This window comes from Monopterus albus, unplaced genomic scaffold (assembly GCF_001952655.1).
Source record: "Monopterus albus unplaced genomic scaffold, M_albus_1.0 scaffold126.1, whole genome shotgun sequence".
Taxonomy (NCBI): Eukaryota; Metazoa; Chordata; class Actinopteri; order Synbranchiformes; family Synbranchidae; genus Monopterus; species Monopterus albus.
The window spans coordinates 1613487-1633385 of record NW_018128006.1 but is presented as its reverse complement, the minus strand read 5'-3'; the positions used below and the strand labels follow the sequence as shown (position 1 = coordinate 1633385).

At 41.4% G+C, this 19899-nt stretch overlaps 1 protein-coding gene across 1 annotated transcript in view; it reads left to right on the top strand.

The window, feature by feature from the left end:
- prex1 (phosphatidylinositol-3,4,5-trisphosphate-dependent Rac exchange factor 1) overlaps positions 1–19899 on the top strand; it is a 76198-nt gene that overhangs the window by 15343 nt on the left and 40956 nt on the right. Inside the window, exons 2-9 of the mRNA XM_020612559.1 lie at positions 3626–3691; positions 3918–4040; positions 9119–9223; positions 12192–12293; positions 12691–12852; positions 15622–15755; positions 16080–16195; positions 17811–17960. Coding sequence (XP_020468215.1) covers positions 3626–3691; positions 3918–4040; positions 9119–9223; positions 12192–12293; positions 12691–12852; positions 15622–15755; positions 16080–16195; positions 17811–17960 — 958 coding nt within the window. The remainder of the gene's footprint in view (positions 1–3625; positions 3692–3917; positions 4041–9118; positions 9224–12191; positions 12294–12690; positions 12853–15621; positions 15756–16079; positions 16196–17810; positions 17961–19899) is intronic.

The following is a 19899-nucleotide window of genomic DNA, read 5'->3' as shown; positions in this document are numbered from 1 at the left end:
ATGACTCTTTCGTTATTCATCTTATACCTTAATGTCTGTGTGTGTGTGCATTGCTCCTAGGTATTGCCCTCTGCAAGCAAACGATGCATGAACTATAATATGCTGAAGTAGCAATCACATCTGTTTATCTTATCCCAACCGGAATGGAAAATATTGACTGTGCTGCAGTTTAGCATTTTGCTCACACTGCCAGTTTACAAAACTAATCAGGATTTGCTAACAAAAGTCACATGGAATTTCACGTAGCTTGCCTGAGTATTGGTAACCTGTCATCTTGGTGAGTAACAGATTTAGGCTGTGGAGGAAGTTGGAGCCAACCAGATTCCAGCCTGTGTAACTTCACTCACTTGTTTACTTTCTTGGCAGGCTGTTACTTTGATTGATGGTCATTACTGTAAAGGGCTCAAGAAAAAGCTGAGTATTACGATGAGTCCAGGCTGCATTTTGCTTGCTTGTGATGCTTGGCTTTGCAAGCACAATGAGCTGCTGTCCATCAGATGTCAACATCCTCACAATTATAACCATAATACCTCTGCTTGGGGCCATTTCATGTTGTTTATTCTAACCTGGCTCTCAAAATATTACACTCCAGACATCCAGAGTTTGAGTAAACCCAGATGTGCTTGGGGTCCATGCTCAGGTTATGCCCAGTTCTGTTGTCTGCTCTGGCTCCGCTGAAGCCAGTGGCTCAGTCATGGTGGTGGACAGAGAAAGCTTCCAATTTTTCTCTCCAAATAAACCTGTGTGCTTTGTGATGAAAAATGAAGACAGCCAATAGTTCCGGGGGTGAGAATGAGGCGAGACCTGGACTGAAAGGATGTCTTTGTTGCCCCACCAGCCTCCCTGCTGATCCTACTGTCACCACATCTGTGTGGCACATTCTGTTTAACTCCTGCCTGGATGTAGCTGTCTTGGATGTCAAAGAATGACTCTGAACACTGTAGTTTTTACCTCACCCTCTATTCCACATTTCTCCCTTCACCTTTTTTGTGTTCATCCTTTGCTCTCTCGGTCACCCACCCTGCCCTCATCTTTCTTTCCTTCATTTGAAAGCAACTGGGGGAAAGCCTTGTTTCCTGCCAATTTATGCCCAGAAGCAATGTCTCACATGAGTGGTTCCTACAGCGTGGACACGACACATGTTGCCATATGGGAAGTTTAATTAGTGTACACCCCAAGCATTGCCAGCTCCCTCTCAAAACCCATCAAGAACATTGTGACTGTTGCTTCCCTTTAATACTTGTCTTAATTAGCCAGGCTGCCCCTCATTGCTAAGGATCTTTGCTTTCTGTTTTGGTACAGCCTAAGCAAAAGTTAGTAAAGAAGGAAAAAGTCAGGGCAATTCTTCCAAAGTGTTTGGTCTCTGACGAAATGATAGGATTGCTGCCTGACCGCTGGTTGGATTCTATCTTTAGGGCAAATGTGTATTACAAGTGTCAATCTTTCATTATAGGCAAGTGGCTTAGTGTAAGTAATACATGTAGTAGGCTGATGATATGAGGGGCTATGCGAGGCTTTTCTACAGAGGGCTGGCTTATCCAAATTACAAGGAAGTTAATGCCATTCTTAACCTTGAGTACTATGTGCCCATACAGATAGTTTTGGCTGCGTCAGCAGCTTCCATAAGGTGGAAAGTAGTTCCAGTGACATGTTGTGGGATGGATTTTGAACACAGACCAGAAAATGTAGCGTCAAAAGATGACAAGTCTCAAGGAATGTTAAGTATCAATAGTTTCAAATACTTGGTCAGATTGATTAGACTGAAGGTCCTGACTTGAATTCGGACACCTTTCAAACTTCAGATTATATTACATTAATTTTTTTAAATTTTTTTTTTAAGTTTCTATAACATTGTAAGTGAGCAATTTGGCATATTTTGTTCAAAACATTTTAATTCCTTTAACTCAGTTTACATATTAGTTCAGCTATTTCCACTTTTTTTTTTTTTTTTTTTTTTTATGTGTGCAGCAGAAACAAAATTCATGTCATCCCTGTTGTGTTAGTATGGAGTCAGAAATCTCAATGGCATGTGGCTGGAAACCACTGGAACCACTGATCCAGGAGTGCACAGGCAGTATTTCTACAGATCACTGTGCTGCTCATTTTGTTATTGTGGCTTTGAAGCGGCTGATGAAAGCCAGCCTAGAACAACAACAGGAACCTCCAGTAATACTTTTCATTGTAATGTGCATTCATGATTGAACTTGAAGCTTTTATCTTTTCTAACACCCTTCATCCAAGTGGCAAGCTATCAAATTTCAGGCTCGAGGCACTGAAAGGAAGGCAGACACAGGAGCAGGTGAAGGAGGCTTCGGGAGGAGAGTTTTATTTGGTGGTTTGGGGATACATATCTCCTCTTCTCTATGCCCTTTCTTTTCAAGACAGTACTGGCATCTGGAGATGAGGCAGACAGACTGAGGCAGGTTAATCCTCTCAGACATGATGCAATAGATGGGTAAGAGGGAATGAAAGAAGCAGATTCACTTCTCCTCTTTTCACAGTTCTTTTTTTCGAGGTCAAGATTCAGATTGGCAGCCGTTTACATGCAAACAAAACTGCGCACACATACAAAGCTCAACTTGACACGGGCCTATTACGGCTGTCTTTGGTGAAGTGGTGTGTGTAGGTGCTGCAATGCTCAGGTGCATTAGGAAGATCCATGTGTCAAGCTTTAAGGGTGATTTCACACCTGCCATATTTAGTGCAGCTGAATCGAATTCTGCTACTTCCCCCCTTGGTGTGGGTCTGAACACAGCAGTCGTACTCGGGTGTGGACCACAGCAAATCTGGAGTGGTTCATTTGGGAACATGATCAAATCTGGATATGGACCTGCTACAAGGAGCAAGTTTGAGCTAAGCGGCTCCTATTTGCCGTAGATTTTTTTTGGTATATTGCCCAAATAATTACCTCTGCTATGAACAAATGTCAATTGTGCAGTTTCTCGATGTTGCAGAGCAAATTCCTTTCACAGGAATAGTCACCAGTCCAGAACACGGGTTTTCTTCCTGTGTTTACATTCCCATTCCTGCCCCAGACTCATTTAACAAATGAGCAGAGGGAACATTCTCACGTGATAGTGGTGAACTTTGGTTCACTTGGATTTTTCACTGTGTGAAAAGAAACTGAACCAAAAGGAAAACGAACCAAGTTTACAAACTGGTCCACTGAGTCGTACTAGTGCAAATGACCTCCAGGTCTAAAGACGCCCAAATGTCAAAAGATGGGGGCAAAAACATGTCTTGTCAAATAGTGGAAAGTTCTGCGGTACTTAAGGGATAGCGAAACAACTGTGACACTCTTGTCTTGCACCATGAAAGGCAATTTTCCATGTAGTATGTTGAGTGATGTAACTGTATGTATGATATGTATGTTTCCTCAAAGCAAAGAGTACATACTGCAACATTACTACTCAGTAGGGGGAACCTGGACTTCCACTTCATGCACACATGTTCAGAATTTCAAAAACCTGTGTTTAATTGTTGAATCACACTCTGTCAGCATGTTCAATACTTTCCATGTTTGCTTTCTCTTAGATGTGCAGTAAATGTTTCAGGACCATGCTTTATCAACAGTAACAAACAATGCTTCTCTTTAAGACCTGCCTTGTTTCTGTTTCCTCTTCAGGCATTTTTGCACAGAATTAGACAAACTGCAGATGACCAGCAGTGCCTCTCACCTGAACATGTCAAGGTATGACTGGATTTGAATGACTTTTTTTTGCAGACAAAAGACAAATCCAACAAGTCAAAATATATAAAATTATGTATCTTTTTACTCAGATGCTCAGAAAAAATGTATTTATCTTATTTTCTCAACTCTTTCCATCTGTTGTTCACATCTCTTCCTTCTATTTTGACTTTTTTATCTCTTACTTCTTCTGCATCCCCTCCTTTTACATCGTCCCTGTTTATTATAGATTCTGTTTTCAAATATTGAGGACATCTTGGAGTTGCACAAAGAAGTGTTGTCTGCCGTAGAGGCCAGTCTGCAGCCCGACCCCCAGCCTCAGCATGCACTCGGACATGTTTTCCTCCAGTTTGTAAGTGCACGACACAGAAAAACACACATGGAAACGGCAGTCACACGCATATACATGCATGTTGAGGCGCCTGGATGCACGAATTCCTCTTCCATGCAAAAATCCACACACACGCACACTTTTTTCTTGGGCAACCGTAACCACAGATGCAGGGAATGAGTGCAAAGCGTGCTGTGAAAATACCCCTTAAATCTCTTGTTCTCACACGCACACCCCTCCCATCTCCTGGACTTCCCATTCTCACACACACATTCACAGACTACCTCCACCCCTTCCCTCCTTTTCCAAACGAGCATGCATCCTGTCAGGCAAAAGACTCTCTCTTCCCTCCATCTTTCTTTTGTCCCACTCCACAAGGGGACAATGCTTTTGCTGGTAGCACTAAATCTCAAATTTCTTCTCTGTCTCTCTATTAAACTCTCCTAAATTCACTTTCACTAATGCACAAAGCCCTCAGCAGGGTTTCAGTCTATTGGATAAATGTAGGAGGAGATCATAAGCAGACCGGTTGTTTTGTTTTCTTACAGAGGGAAAAAAAAAGTCATCACTGTATCACCAAAAAAGTCCACCCAAATCTAATATTAGAGCCTAAAACTGTGGCTCTTTGATTCCAATGAGATTAAACTCATCCACTGACAGTAGTTTTGCTTCTGATAAATGTCTATACAGCTAACAATCCAACTTGCATGCCATTTGATGAACCACACCACCACTCTGTAGTGAAATGACACCATCAGTCACCATCAATCTTTTTATGACCTGCTTGTGCCATGACGTTTAGTCACATCTGGGAAAGTTGTTGAATTGGGTCATCAACCTGTGCCTTCACACATGTGTGAGCTGTCATGGTCATTCAGTCTGTCAGGCCATGTGTCAAGCTTAAAGAAGCATTGTGTGCTTGTTTTCTGCTGCTCTGTGGTCAGACTGGGAGTCTAAACGGCGTCTGTTGCTTCATAATTTTAACTTTCTTCAAGTCTGTCTCAATACCAGGATAGGAAAGAAACCTTTGTGACTCAGGGCAGTATTGGATATCATTTTAAGGTGTGAGTCATAGCGATAAATCAAGACTGTAACAGTGATAAACTTGTACATAATAATCACAGTTAGTCATGCAGTACTGAAAAATAGTACCCAGTACAATTTCCCAGTGTGACATATTCATGTTGTTGGTTATGTCTAACCAAGACCATCCAAAACCCCAAGACATACGTTTTATATATCATATGAAAAGATAAACAACATTATATTGTTACTTTCTTGATGAAGGTCGACAGGTTCCATAAAAAAACACAAAACTATTAACTGATCATCTTAACATGTATCATTGTTATGGCCAAAGCTTATCTATTTGTAATATAGTCCTTGATTGCTGTCCTAAGTAAGTAAATTAAATAAATAAATAAGTGATGTATTTCAGCATTCAACAAAGTGTATGAGGGGTTATGTCGGACTATTTCTTGGTGATGTCTGCTGGTTGCTTGGCTACCTGGTGGTAATGACAGGACTCTAGGAAGTCAAAAATAGTTCATCTCTTAAAACCACAATGTACCATTTAAAAAGAATTGTACATATTAAGCAAACATGATCTAATGTGCTGCCAGGCAGAAGGGAGTCAGACTTGTTGTTTCCCTCTGCTGCCCTTCTTTATGCTAAAATAAGCTGCTGACTTCAGCTACATGTTTATTAAAGCAAATAAGTATAGATCCCATAATGGTTAACTGTTTCTTTAAATGATTCATTTTTTACTTCACTTTATTCATGGTTGTCTTCCTCCACCTTTGTGGTGTGTGTGTGTGTGTGTGTGTGTGTGTGTGTGTGTGTGTGTGTGTAATAATCTGTGGCACTGTGTTTGTGCTTCTTTCTATTACTGAGCTTCCCACACACACACACACCACCTTTGTTACTGCATATCTATTACACTTCCCTCTCCGAACCATGACCTTTGTCTCCTTCGGCACTGACACCTCTCAGCCAATTGGTCGGCCCTGTCTGCCACCCTGCAGCTATAGCCCTTGACTTCGACCAGAGGTCAACACCATGACTGGGATTTGATTAACCTCCCGCATTGTTCCACAAGGCTGTCTGCCACTCACAGTTAGGGAAGAAAAATGGGAACATTCATTGCTTTTCAAAGTCAGATGTTACCAAGATGGCTCAGGAGGCCACAGAGGGAAAAATAATAACAATAATAAAGTGCACCACTCTTTGATTTGGAATTAAAATAACCGTTTGCCATTCTTCTTCATCACTATTATTGAATGTAAAGTAAATAAATTGTGCTGTTTAAACCAAATTGTATTATTATTTGTAACTTCAGGCAAAAAGGGATGAGTCTCTTTCCTCTGACTGGGGGTGTGTATCTTTCCCTCCCACACAATTCGATACGTATCTAAATAAATAGTTTACAATTAAATATAAAAACGATGCAGCAAATTTTGGGTGATTTCAGAGCAGTTTTGTGTTTCAAGCAGCAAAAGCCAAATAGATAAAGCATGGGGTCTGCTCTTTCTAACAGTAGTAAACAATGGGGACTGGTGTGCTTGCAAATGAAATAGCTTATAGCTTCAGGTATCGACTTCAACCCAACTGGGTGGAATTATCAGCTGATGTGCTCTGAAAGAAGCTGCTAACAACACTAGCACTGTTGCTACCCTCAAGCTGACTGCCCCTGCAGCAAACTGTCCTGTTTCCATCGGTTCAACAATGGACCATTTTTTAAAACTCATTTGGTTCGAATTGGTGGTTTTCAACCGATGCAGCCGGAAATCTGATGTTCGTATCGGTTTATCTTTTACACCCCTACCTCTGGCCAAACACACAAGTACACACAAGTAAGCCACAGTGGGCTTCAGATCATTCATCCTCTGCAAAGGTGAAAAAGTGACTCGTGTTAGAGGAGAAATCACAGACTTCAATGTTTGCTCTGGCAGTGAGCACCATGCAAGAAGCAACAGTCCTGTCATTATGCACTTTCTGAACTACACCCATTATGCTTTGACTCACTGCGATTCCTCAGTCTGTGATGCTACTCTCTCATCTAACCTCTGGAATAACATTCCAGTGACGAAGAATTTAAATAGAGACTTATGTTTATCAAATGGGGACAACCTTGGAGCTATTCTGGGCACAGCTGATTTGTTTCCAACTTTTATTTTTAAGTAGCCCTGATGAGAGCAGGGAGGCAGAAGATATTCTACTGATTTACTGGTTTTATGAATAGCAAGCTAGTGAACATTAAGTATTTTCAAGTTGCTTAGTCTGCCCAGAGTGACACTTTTAAGGACTGTGCTGCAGTGTTTTCGTGTGTTAGCATTCACATTAGTGCAGCTTACATTTCTGTTAAATGAATAAAACTTAGCATCTTTGAATATTTTTCTCGACAAAACAGGATTGCATGAATTTTGCATGGACACAACATGTTGTGCGCCCATGTGTAATTGATATTCAGTAAACTGGTACATTTGGCATTGTGCCATGGACGACATGGAACCAGAGCCACTTTTGTTTTCATACAACCCTGTATTTGTTATTGGGGTTTTGTTACTGCTTTTTCTGACAAAGTGCTACTGTCAGTGGCTAAACCCCCTTACCTTATAAATATTAAACCTTCTCAATTTTATATCTGTGCTGTAATTAGCAGAAACCAAAGCCTGTTGACCAGGCGTTATCAATCATGTTAATTCTGTGTTATTTTCAGTAAATGGGTGGAAACATAAAGACATTTGTGTAGATTTTGATCTCTAATTATGGAGGAGAGTTCAGAATTTGTTACTAAAGCAAATAATTAACCCCTCCCTGCATGTGTCAAAAACTAAAGTGGTACTGTACATGTACAAGTCTTGATCCTCCTGTGCTCATCCCTCTAGCTGGATGGTGTATTAACTCAGTCTGACAGTATGTGGGGTTTCACACCATATGCCAATCCAGCTGTTGCTCCCAGTGGTGCTTTGGACTGGAATCCCCTGCCAAACGTCACGGGTGTGTTTGTGTTCCTGCCAGTGTGTGGTAAACGCTGGCTATAGTTTACATTGTGCTGCTGGCTTGTGTTATACATCTATAAAAAAAAAAAAACCCCATCATTAAAGGGAATTGAACTGAGGATTTTCATCTCCTTCTGGTTAGAACAGAATGAAGCTGAAACACAGCTCTATAAAAATAGCTGTAGTCTTTGTTTAGCTTCCTCTGTCACCATTACTGGGTTCCTTTGTAAAACACGCATGCACTGACATAATGTATGTGGTTAAGGTGGGGCATTTGTCTGTGTATGTGAAGTGTTTTCCGTTAAGGTTGAAAGCGGTGTCCAAGCACCTGCCATTTTAGATTTCACTTACTGGGCTGTTTCAGATGACGGTTTCAGTTTGTAGACCTCAAGCTTAGGCCCCACTCTGCCCATGGTTTCACATCCCAACTACTGTAGCACAGTTGAGAATACACAATAGGCTTCAGCTGCAGCTGTGATGCAGTGTATACATTGTGGTCTGCTGCATAAATAATGCATTTTAAGATGCAGTGTGTTCTCTTGCCCAGGTGTTGTATTACATATTGTAAAGGAAACTAAAAGGCAGCTTGACAAAGGCTTCTGTACCGTAGCTGTATTGTCTTCTTGTACAGTGCCGTGCTGTCACCAAGGAAACAGAGGAAGTCTGGTGTGTTGGTATACCTTTTCCACTATGACGTAGACCACTTTAGAATAGAGAAGTGTGACAATTGATGACGATGAATAATAACACAGTACATAACAATTTCAAAGGCTTATTGGGACCCTTTTTTTTTTTTTTTTTTTTTAGCAGTTTTGTCTAATCACTGTTGCAGTTGGCATCACAAATGTTGTTGCTGCTGCTACTACAAATTATAAGTAATGGCAGCAGTGGAAGTGCAGTTATCTACCACTTTTCTCGTTATAGAACAACGGAATCTCATTTGAGTGTAGTAACGAAGCCTTCTCTCCAGCTCAACGTGTCAGTCTTCCTCCCATCAGTTGTCTCAGTGTTTTTCTCAGTGTTGCTAACTAGCCAGTAAAATATGCTATCTGGTCCTTTGGCTGCCATCCTGACTTGTGCTTTTATTTTGTTTTGCAGAAGGAGAGTTTCTCAGTATATGGCGAGTACTGCAGTAACCACGAGAAGGCTTTACGACTTCTCATGGAGCTAAACAAGATCCCCAACATTAGGACCTTCCTGCTGGTAAGAAATCTCACGTTTTCTTTGCACTTAAGTTATAGAATCTCTCTCTCTTCTGCAGTTTTACAAACTTCCTTCTTTTCGCTGTGACTCGGACTATCTTCTGCTTAATTCTCCATTTTTTCATCGTGCCATGTCACATGAATCTTCTAAATCCTTTCCTCTAGTTGTGGTTGGACTGATGTTTGTCTACCTAAACCTCTCACCTTATTTTCTTCCTGGTGTTTTTACTGCCTCCTTCCTTTGGCCTATATTTATTTCCTCCTGTGATTCTTCTCCCACTTGTCTCTTTTTTCTGGCTGTCCAACCTCCTCTTCCTTTCCTCTTCCATCAAGCCACCTCTGTTTCCATGTTAACACTTAAATAAAGGGCAGAAAACCATAACAAGGGCAGAGGGTTCTTCCTGCCTGGACAGGATGCAACAGCCCTTAAGGTCACTTTTGTGTCACTCTTGTAGTGCTTCTGTTGCCAGCTGTTTCCATGTTTTGACATCCAAACCTTTGGGCCCTGGACAATGAACTTAAAATGGTGACTGGGCCTTTGAGAGGGGATCCAACCAATGAAATCATCTTCAAATTCGGGGCCGGCCAGCTGTGGACTGTTGGCAGCCTTTTCGGGATTGGCCGAGAGATCTGAGTCCCCATGTTTGTCGCTGCCTGATGGTTTGCTTCTATGGAATTATTCTGACCCACAGGATTTTAAATAGTGGGATCAGCATTTTGCTGTTTGCTTTGACTGCTTCCTTCTCCTGGCCTAGTCACATAGTGGTGAATTGGTTAGGTTTTATGCAGCCGTAATGCTTCCAAAATAAAATAACTACACAACATCTGGTTATGTATTGAAGCAGTTGTCAGACCTGCTCAGTATATTGTCAAATATTGGATGAGTTCTTGTGTTTTGTGTAGCAACCATCAGCAAAATAGAAACAAGACTGATCTGCTACATTTTTGAAACTATCTAAAGCATTGTCACTTAATGATATGGTGACTTGCTAAAGAAAATATGTGATTTGTGTGTTAGAAAAGAAGAGGATATACAGGTAGGCAAAGTTTTTCAATTAGAGTGGTGTCCTAGTGAGTAAAGACAGTGTAATATGTATGGCTGCTGTGTATAATTTTATTGGAAGGTTTTCTGGATTTCCATGTTAATTGAATCACACAGTGAAGAGAGCTTCTGAAATTTTATGTTGAAGTAAAGTGTTAATTGCATTTGAAGAGGAGCGTGAAGTGAAGTCAAAGCAAAAGGAGGTCAAAGTGAAGAGCGGAGGGAGTTCTGGCTTCAGGCTGACACATTACAAAAAAGCAGAAGATGAGATAGAAAGGAAGCTGCGAAAAATATAGACAGAAACAGAGGCGTGGGGGGAGAACTAGATGAGAGATTAATACATTGGGAATCTTTGGAATCTGAAGTTATTTAGCTTTTTTCCATCAAAAATGCTACGTGAACCCTCCGCCCTCCTCTCTTGCTCTGTTTATGGTTAAAATGCTCCATGCTGATCCTTCTCTCCCACTGGGGAACACTCAACTGGTTTATCTACATGGCTTCTTTGGAACTTTCATCCCATCCAATGAGCTCATATCATACTGACAGCTCCTGTAAAATACAAGACGTAGAGAAGCCATGCCCCCCCCCTTCTGAGCAAAAATCTATTTTTCAGCTGGTTCTGAGGCGAAGCTTCTTAAAGCTTCTGAGAAATGAGAGGGAAGTTTACTGGTTTCTCAATGATCCTTTTGTTGAAAAACCTGAGCAGTTTGGAGGGTTTAGATGGCACAGAGGAAACACTCATAGAGATGTCTCTAATCGAACTGCCATAGAAATAACACTCAAGTCTCTTTTGCTTTCATCTTTTAGCTTTTGCTTTTGAATGACTGAGTGAATGGTCTTTTGATGTACATTGTACAAGCCCTACTGTACCGACTTGATGCATTCATACAAATTAATATAGGGCTGAAACCATTCAGAAAATGCTTCTGCCAGTAATAGATTTACCTTTCCTGCTCTCGTGGTTTGGGCTTGGCAAAACCAAAGCTGTGCATGGAGGACAGAGGTCAAGAAACAATGTCTTTAAATTAATAAATTATAGCAGTCAGTAGTAGTAGCACAACACTAAAATGCAAAAAAGTCAAAATGAAATAAAAAATAAAGTACAAATAGATAATCATGTATTTTTTATTTTAAGAGACTGGACACAGAAATGATTTAAGTGGCAGCAGTTGCTCCATTTTCTGACCACGTATCAGTCTGCATACATGTGTCTACAGGTTTGATAACATTTTAATAAAAGCAGTAGACACGTGGAAAATGGAATCCACCAAAGGCTTCACATCCACACAAACACAGAGAGATGATTCTGCACTTGGGTCTGTTGCAGATCTATTGCCTGTACAACAGACTGTCACTACATGGGAGTGACAGCGGCGACAACAATTAAAGTCAGTTTATTGCTGAAACATTACAGAAGGCATGAGGCATCGATGAAAACAGCTGCAAATGCACTAACAGTTGCCATACTGACTCTGACTTAGATAATAAAAAGTTTTCAATGTTTTGTATAGTAGCTGTAGGAAAGTTAAGTGTGTTCTTCTGCTCTGTAACTGAAGCAAGATGCACTCCGAAAAGCAACTTACTGATTAATCTTTAGTTCATTTTTACTGTGAACAGTCCTGTGGAGATTTGCTGACCATGGAAAAACATCTCCTAACAGGAGGTAAAGCTAAATTAAAACCTCACATTTTAAGGCTGGACTCATGGAGCCAAACTTTTTTTGGGTCTCCCTTTTGTACATAAGCACTTTAATCCTTCTGGGTTGGTGAATGGAAATGTATAATGTGCAGTTACTGATAAAATATATTTCTGTGTTCATAGCCTTTCCTCCTACTGTTGTATTTGAGACAATTTAATTATTATTTTTTATTTCGCTTTAAAATGAAAACTGTTGTCATCTTACTGTTTGTTTTCATTTTGTCTTCAGCACTGCATGCTACTAGGAGGAAAGAAAAGCACAGATATTCCCCTGGAGGGCTACCTTCTTACTCCAATCCAGAGGATCTGCAAGTATCCTCTGCTGCTGAAGGTATCGTACAGCTGCTGCAATCATGTCATGGGGCGGCATCAAATAATAATACCAGCCTAGCTTTAGTGAGAAATTCTGAAAAACTGAGCTAGCATGGCAGCTGACACCAGAAACCCTAGATAGATAGATAAGGTGCAGATCATAATGTATCTGTTTTGGTTCATTTTATACTATTAGCCAAACATACTGGAGTAAAACCTTTACACCGACAGGCATTTCAAGGCTCCCAGTCTTCCCCACCTACTAGTTTTTTAACTTTAGGGGCAGCAGGTTGGGAGCTCATGTAGGAGCAGTTGTTACTGATGGTCACAGGCGATTTGATGCCATTAAAGCCTTTTTTTTAATGATCCCGCTTCTGCATATAAAACTCAGCCCACCTCCTCTTTCCGCACTGTAGGAACTGCTGAAGAGGACTCCTAAAAAGCATGCTGACTATCCAGCGGTGGAAGAGGCCCTGCAGGCCATGAAGGCAGTGTGCTCCAACATCAATGAGACCAAGAGGCAAATGGAGAAACTGGAGGCTCTGGAACAGCTGCAGTCCCACATTGACGGCTGGGAGGTGAGGGCAAGAAGGACCGAGTTAGGGAAAATGAGGGGGGGTCAGCGTGAACAAGTATAGACAGTAGTTATGAGGAGGGGTTAGTACTGTGACATTTAGAGGTTAAAAACTGAAGGGAAAAGAAAAGGAAATATCTTGATCAGTACACTTTTATAAGAACATCTTGAAATGCAACAGAAGCATGATCATCTCAAGATTTCTGCAAACAGAAGAAAAGAAATTTCTGTGAGACTGCCAACCAGAATTATTTTAAAAAGACCTTAACCATCATGCTCTCCATCAGTCTTAAGAGTTAAGTGCTATTGCAGCAAAATCACTGCTCAGAGCACAAGGGCCACTGATGGGGCTTGGGACCCTAGCAAAGGGTCCAGTGAATTTTTCACGCCTCCCTTACCCACTACAACAGAGACCTTGTCTTAGCGAGCACCAATGGGACAATCCACCTGCACAGGGTGCCAAGGGGGATGCCAACTGGCATACTGCCCAATCAGAGGGGACCTAGGCAGTAGAGTGCTAGTCTCACATGCACTGGGAGGGTGAACCGTGTGTCTGTGGTTTGTGCCACCGTGATGTCACATGCTTTTGGCATTTTTAAGACTTTTTGATATTTTATACACAGAATTATTAATTGTTTTGATTAAAAATGAGTAAAAGGAATGTTTGGAATGTCGTTTGACAACAACACTGTCGGATTAGTAGCGGGGTTGATGGTGGGCTGTCTACTTAGAGGTTACATCCAAAATCCAGCTTTTACTGACATAGATGTACATCTGATTCATTCACTGGAAAACCTCAAATTCCCTGTTCTGTTCCTCTGAGCAACTTGATAGAAGCATGGAAAGGCAGTTCACCCTGAACCCCCCACCCCACCCCAACAGAGCCTTCAGCAGCATTAGTCTCACTCTTCTTTCCTCTCTCCTGGCTCTCTCTGGGCTAATCACCTCCAGCCCTAATGGAAGAGGCCACCAGTATTGCTGAATAAGGCTCAGATGCATTACTGCTGCACACACACGTACTCCGCCGCTATGTATTTTTACACTTTGTGTGCTTCCACATGCATTAAAAATGCAGAAAAGTGTAGATATGCCTGCAAGACTTGCATGCATGTGCATGCATAGGTACAAGTATGCTGTCTGAATTCTCATACATTGATATTCACTCCGCCTCAGCTTAGTGCAGTTTACATGAAGTTGAATCGGACGTCTCAAACACTGTCCCTTCCCTCGACTCAATCATATACAATTTCAGAAAAGTTCAAAGAATTGTTTTCTTTTCTGTGAACATCCATCATAAAAATATACTCGTGGGAATCACTTATGGATGCTCAAGAGCGGGTGTGGCTGGCAGGAGGTTTCCACAGGTCTCTGGTGGACCCATGTCAGAAACATCAAAGACAACAGTAAAGTCCAAATCTCATGTATATGTGTGTGCTTGTGGGGATGTGGTGGGGGTAGGGCGAGGTGGGTTTCACTCTACAAGCCAGAGGGGGGTGGTTGACCTAAGTCCACACATGGGTCTATTTAGTTCCAGATGATTTGGAGTGGAATGATCCGTTTAACAGTGGGTTCTAAGATGTCTGTTAACTTCCATTCTTTTATTTTTTTAGTAGCCATGTTTTGACAGCATTTGACTGATTTCTGCTCAGGGACTCATTTAATGTGTCCCTGGTTGTTTGAAGTTGCATATTAGGAAATAGATTCATATGTCATTTACAGTTCAGACAGCGACAAGTGAGTGCATGGTTGCTCATGCTTGTATCCGTGAAAGCTGTTTTCCCTAGTTGCAAATGTGAAAACAGCGAAAATGATTTTCTAAAAATAATGAAGTCTAAATAATGTCAGGAATCGATCCTGAGGTTCAGCCACTTTTTGAAAAGGATAAGTAGACACCACGCTGTGGTCAGTCAATGAGCCACAATCAACAGTTTCAGCAGTTCATAACAGGTTGCGGTGTATTTGATAGCTCACCAGATGCAGCTTTTAAGAAAGACCTGTGAAGGTGGTAGGCTGTAGAGTAATAGAATACATCTTCCAGAATAAGAACAGTGGAGTGGATTAGGCTTTTATATCAGTTTTTAATTTTTTCCTTAGCACGACAGACATGCAAAGCATGTGATTGGGTTTCACTGCGGGGATCAGAATAAGGCTCAAGCACATCCACCCACCGACTGTACTTTGACATGACTCCTGTTAGTCTGTGCATATGCATACAGCTGCATTTTTCTATAAAGATGGAGCCATGTATGTGTAGCTTGCAGCTTTTCACCTTGAGAGGACAATGAATAGATTTTGTTTGTTTGTTAATAGTCCCACAGGAAGCTACTGTACTGTACATCTAGGCCAGGGTAATAGTTTTTCAGTGCTGCTGCTGAGGTTTTGATCTCTTTCTTATCACAAGTTTAGTGACTGACTAGCAAGAGGCTAGCTGTCCAGGCAGAGGAAAGTGTGCAGTTAATATTTTAGCAGCTTTGCATCGGGCCTAAACTGAAGTTGGGTGGAGTGTGTTTACATGTTCCTGTCTTTGATGATGGAATGAAAACCAGTTGCTCAGTTTTGAGTTTCAGATAGTTTCACTGAGGTTGGGAACTCTTCAAGTTGTAATACAGACAACAGTGTTTTCTTTACAACTCCCCATTTTAGACTGAGACTGCTGTCAGAGTTTCCATATTCTGCTCAAACAACAAACACTGGCCGCAGCACACGACCATGAAAAGTCTTGAATAGATGAGTAATTATCCTGTACACGTTTCAATCTTTGTTTTTTCTTCAGGGAACCAACTTGACCGATATCTGCACAGAGCTGCTGCTTCATGGAAATCTCCTTAAAATCTCAGCAGGCAATATTCAAGAACGTGTCTTCTTCCTGTTCGACAACCTTTTGGTTTACTGTAAGAGGAAGTCCAGGTGAGAAACGCAGCATCTGGACAATCATAACAGCACGTCAGAGGAGACAGAACAATAAAGCATTCATAATTTATTTGACTGACTACTGGAAAGAATCCAATCATGAAAAATTGGATCAAACCTTCACATTCCTGTTTTTGTATACTGATTTGTTTTTATGTGAGAAAAATAAAAACATCTACAACTGCACCACACCTGTGTCTGTATGGAAGTGTGTGTGTGTGTGTGTGTGTGTTGCGAACACAGGTTCTTTTCTTACTATGGCACTGCATCAACGGATGTTTTCCCTCCTGAGTTTAACCACAGTGTTGTCGCGTTTCCTAGGGTTTCTGGAAAGAAGTCCACCAAGAGGACCAAGTCTATGAACGGGCCCCTCTATGTTTTCAGAGGCCGAATCAACACTGAGGTGATGGAGGTGGAAAATGTGGAAGATGGAACAGGTTTGTGTTTGCCCAGTGACGATACCTGTAGAGACTGTCTACATGTCCAGTCATGGAGCTTTTCCTGGAGCGTTTGTTTAAATTCTCTCAGGTTATCCCTGATGGACTGTGATACAACATAACCCAGGCTCTTGATTTATTTTTCACTGTGCATTAGCAATAGCAGTTATTATTTTTCAATATGCCTACAGTGCACATTTTCCTATCCTAGTTCATCAGAGTGTGCCGTTTAGAAACTGGTAGCTGGATATGAATGAGGTACTTGTTGACAGTTTGGGTGGAGTGTCATACTTTCACCTAGTTTCAAACAGGATGTAGCTTGCAAACTCGTACCACCTTTTGATGCCAGCTATTCAGAAATGGGCTGAGGTGCTGATATAAATCTGAAATGCAAAAGCAGCCCGAGCTAGGTGATAAACTTGACATGCTTTTGTATTGGCTGGGATATGGTACTGAAGATCAGCGACTCATCTGCGGGCTGCTAGTGATACAGTTGTCACTCGGCTCATATTGATGTTGTGGTTTGCTGTGAGGCACTATGCTGGGCTTGGTACGTGTTCTCTGCTTGTGCAGAAACACTTCATCTTCCTCTCTCTCTCACTTGTTTCCTCTTTTCTGAGTCCTCAGCACTGGAAGACTATTTTGCAAGCTCACATGACCTTTTTTTGCACATTGGGTGTTACATTTAGGCTGCTGAGAGGGAAACCACAAAGAAAAACATGCCTTATTCGAAGAACTAAGGGGTCCAACATTAAAAGTGTGTACATATGTGAACGCCTAGAATACATCATCTGATTGCTAGTTGTAAAAGATGTGAAATCTGGCAGTATTTGGAGTTATCTGGTGAAAACATGAATTGAAATACTTAATTTACAGTGCTGAAATGATAACAGTGGGGGAACCTAGAGTTCATAGACTATACGCAATATGCTGCGAACTTATTGCAGTAAAAGAAGTAAACTCAAATAACAACCTGTTTGCAAGATGTAAAAATGCCCTCACCTTCACTGATTCATGCACCTCTGTCTTAATAAATAAATGCCACCTTACCACATCTGCATTTACAAATGACTTTACTAGAATCCGTCTTTTCTCTCCGAGTAGCTAAAAAGACACTTGGGACAGTAGTGTCCCAGCCCAGTTCCCTGCTGTCCCAGAACTGCTGCTCCCTGTGGGGCCTAAAGTATCAGATCTATTTATATGACCTTGGAGTGTGAGACTAATGTACCCCATTACCAGTGGCCATTCATTATTCAGTAGCTGCTCACCTGCAGCTAAATGGATGATAATATTAGAAGAGGGGTTTTGTTGTGAGATGTTCTTTTACTGCACTCCTGGGGCATTATGTTTATGTTTTTATTGGCTTGTAAATCTTTGAATAGTGAATCCTCTTTAGAGATAACTTACATTAATATTTAACTTGCAAATAATATTTGTTTACGTTTGTTTTTATCTCATTTTCTAAAAATCCCCAATGCTTAAACAAAACATAGTAGGAAAAGGAGAAAGGCAGAACAAGCTTGACAAATAATAGAGAAATATTTTGCATCAGTACATTGTATTTTAATTAGATGACGCCCACTCCCTTTTTAAAAATGAATTGTTTGCCTTGCAGCGGACTATCACAGCAACAACTACACAGTGACTAATGGCTGGAAGATCCACAACACTGCTAAAAACAAGTGGTTTGTCTGCATGGCCAAAAACGCAGAGGACAAGCAGAAGTGGCTGGACGCCATCTTGAGGGAACGTGAGCAGAGAGAGAGTGAGTATCATTTCTTTTATTTTGTACCGTGTTTGACAAATTCACAGCATGAAATTGAACTGTGGCTCCTGTTCCTCTGCTGGATAAAGGGCGGATTGCTCCCTTCTGGTTGGGAGTGAGTTGATACCCCAAGCGAAGGAGTTTAAGTATCTCTTGCTCACAAGTGAGGGTAAAAACGGAGTGTAAGATTGATGGGTGGATTGTGGTAGTGTCAGCAGTAATGTGGGCATTGTGGTGAAGAGGGAGCTGAGCTGGAACAGACAGCTGTCAATCTAAGTTCCACCCCTCACCTATGGCCACAAGCTTTGGGTGGTGAAAGAATGAGATTGCAGTAGCAATAGGCTGGAATGAGCTTCCTCCATAGGGTGGCTGGACGGAGAGAACTTGGGGTAGAGCCGCTGCTTCTTCGCATTGAAAGGAACCATTTGAAAAGGTTTGGGCATCTGATCAGGATGCCTCCTGGACTTCCACGGGGGGTTTTCTGAGCATGATTTTATATTTCATCTAGCCTGGGAACGTCTCAGGAAGAGCTGGAGAATGTCACTAGGGAGAGGGACCTCTGGACCACCCTAATAAACCTGCTGCCCTCACAATCTGACCCCAGATAAGCAGATGATAATGGATTGGTTCACCAACCTCCAAGATCCTCTTTTTTTATTGTATCTTTTGTGCTGCTCACACATTGCAGTGTTCACCTGCATTTCCTACAGATCACGTTTCCATCAAATAGTGTAGCCAGTACAGATCCTTAGAAACACCTTTTATGTGACAGCTGTGGAATTTGCATTTGCCTGATTTGTAGTTGTAGTCATGTGGCTATGAGGTGTTTTCTGCTGTTGCACTCTGTTGCCCTTCATGTTGGTGTCAAACTATCTGACTGTCCTTCAACTGGCACACAGAAATGAATGTGTTCATGACCTAGATATGGTGCTTGTGCTCAGCAGTTATGTACCACCTTGAACAAGCTTTGAACCTTTGTTTTATTAATAGAGACTTTGGTGGCATGAAGTTTACTGTTGGCCTGGGTAACCTGTGCACCAAACAGAGGATGCAACAACAACGTGTTCTTCACTTCTAAAAAGATCAATGCAGTAGAGGCATTTGACTCACTGAAGCCCTGAAGTGAAGCTGCTATAAATAGAAATATCAAACTGAAGTATGATTACAAAGACACACATCACCTTCATTTATTCTGGAACTATTTTTACTGTAATACAACTTTTTTCTTTTAATAGATATCAAAACTGAGTTGTATCCCTTTTGACAGTTTGTTGTTCAGGCATACAGTGAATGTGGAAATGGTTTGAATTAGTTTGATTAGCAGAGAATCAAAAGTGCCCATCACAGGGTACTGTATATTTCCTGCACTGATGGTAAAAGCCCCAGCAGGACTTCCACTGGTTTGGGATTAGTAATGAAAGCTGATATGCTTGTTGTTCCTTAAGTTGGTCTCCCTTCATCATGTGACTCTTTAGCCCTAAAATGTGTTCCCACCTGTTCAGCACTGGCCATCTGTCTTTGTTAGACTGTGTACATGACACAGTGTGAAGGGCTTTAACCAGATTTTAGGAGGGACACAACTGGCCACCTGATAGCATCCATGACTTATGGTCAAAATTGGATCCCAAAAGCAGCAGCTTTTGGGAGCTTGATTTGGGTGAAAATGAATATTTAAGGGTTTGACTGACTGCACCTGCACTTCACTGGAGTACAACTGTTAGCATACATATTTGCATTTTTTGCAAATCACTCATTTTAATTTAGATCTTGTTTTAGTAAGTATTCCTAGCAGAGTTTTACATCATTAGCATCTGATCCTGGGTTTTAGAGTAAGTCTGAAGGAGCGTCCTGCAGCTTGTGGTGTTACGTTTCAGCCCAGCGGAAATCGACCTGAGGCTAACAGATGCCGGATCAGTCACAGTGCCCAATTTCCCCACAC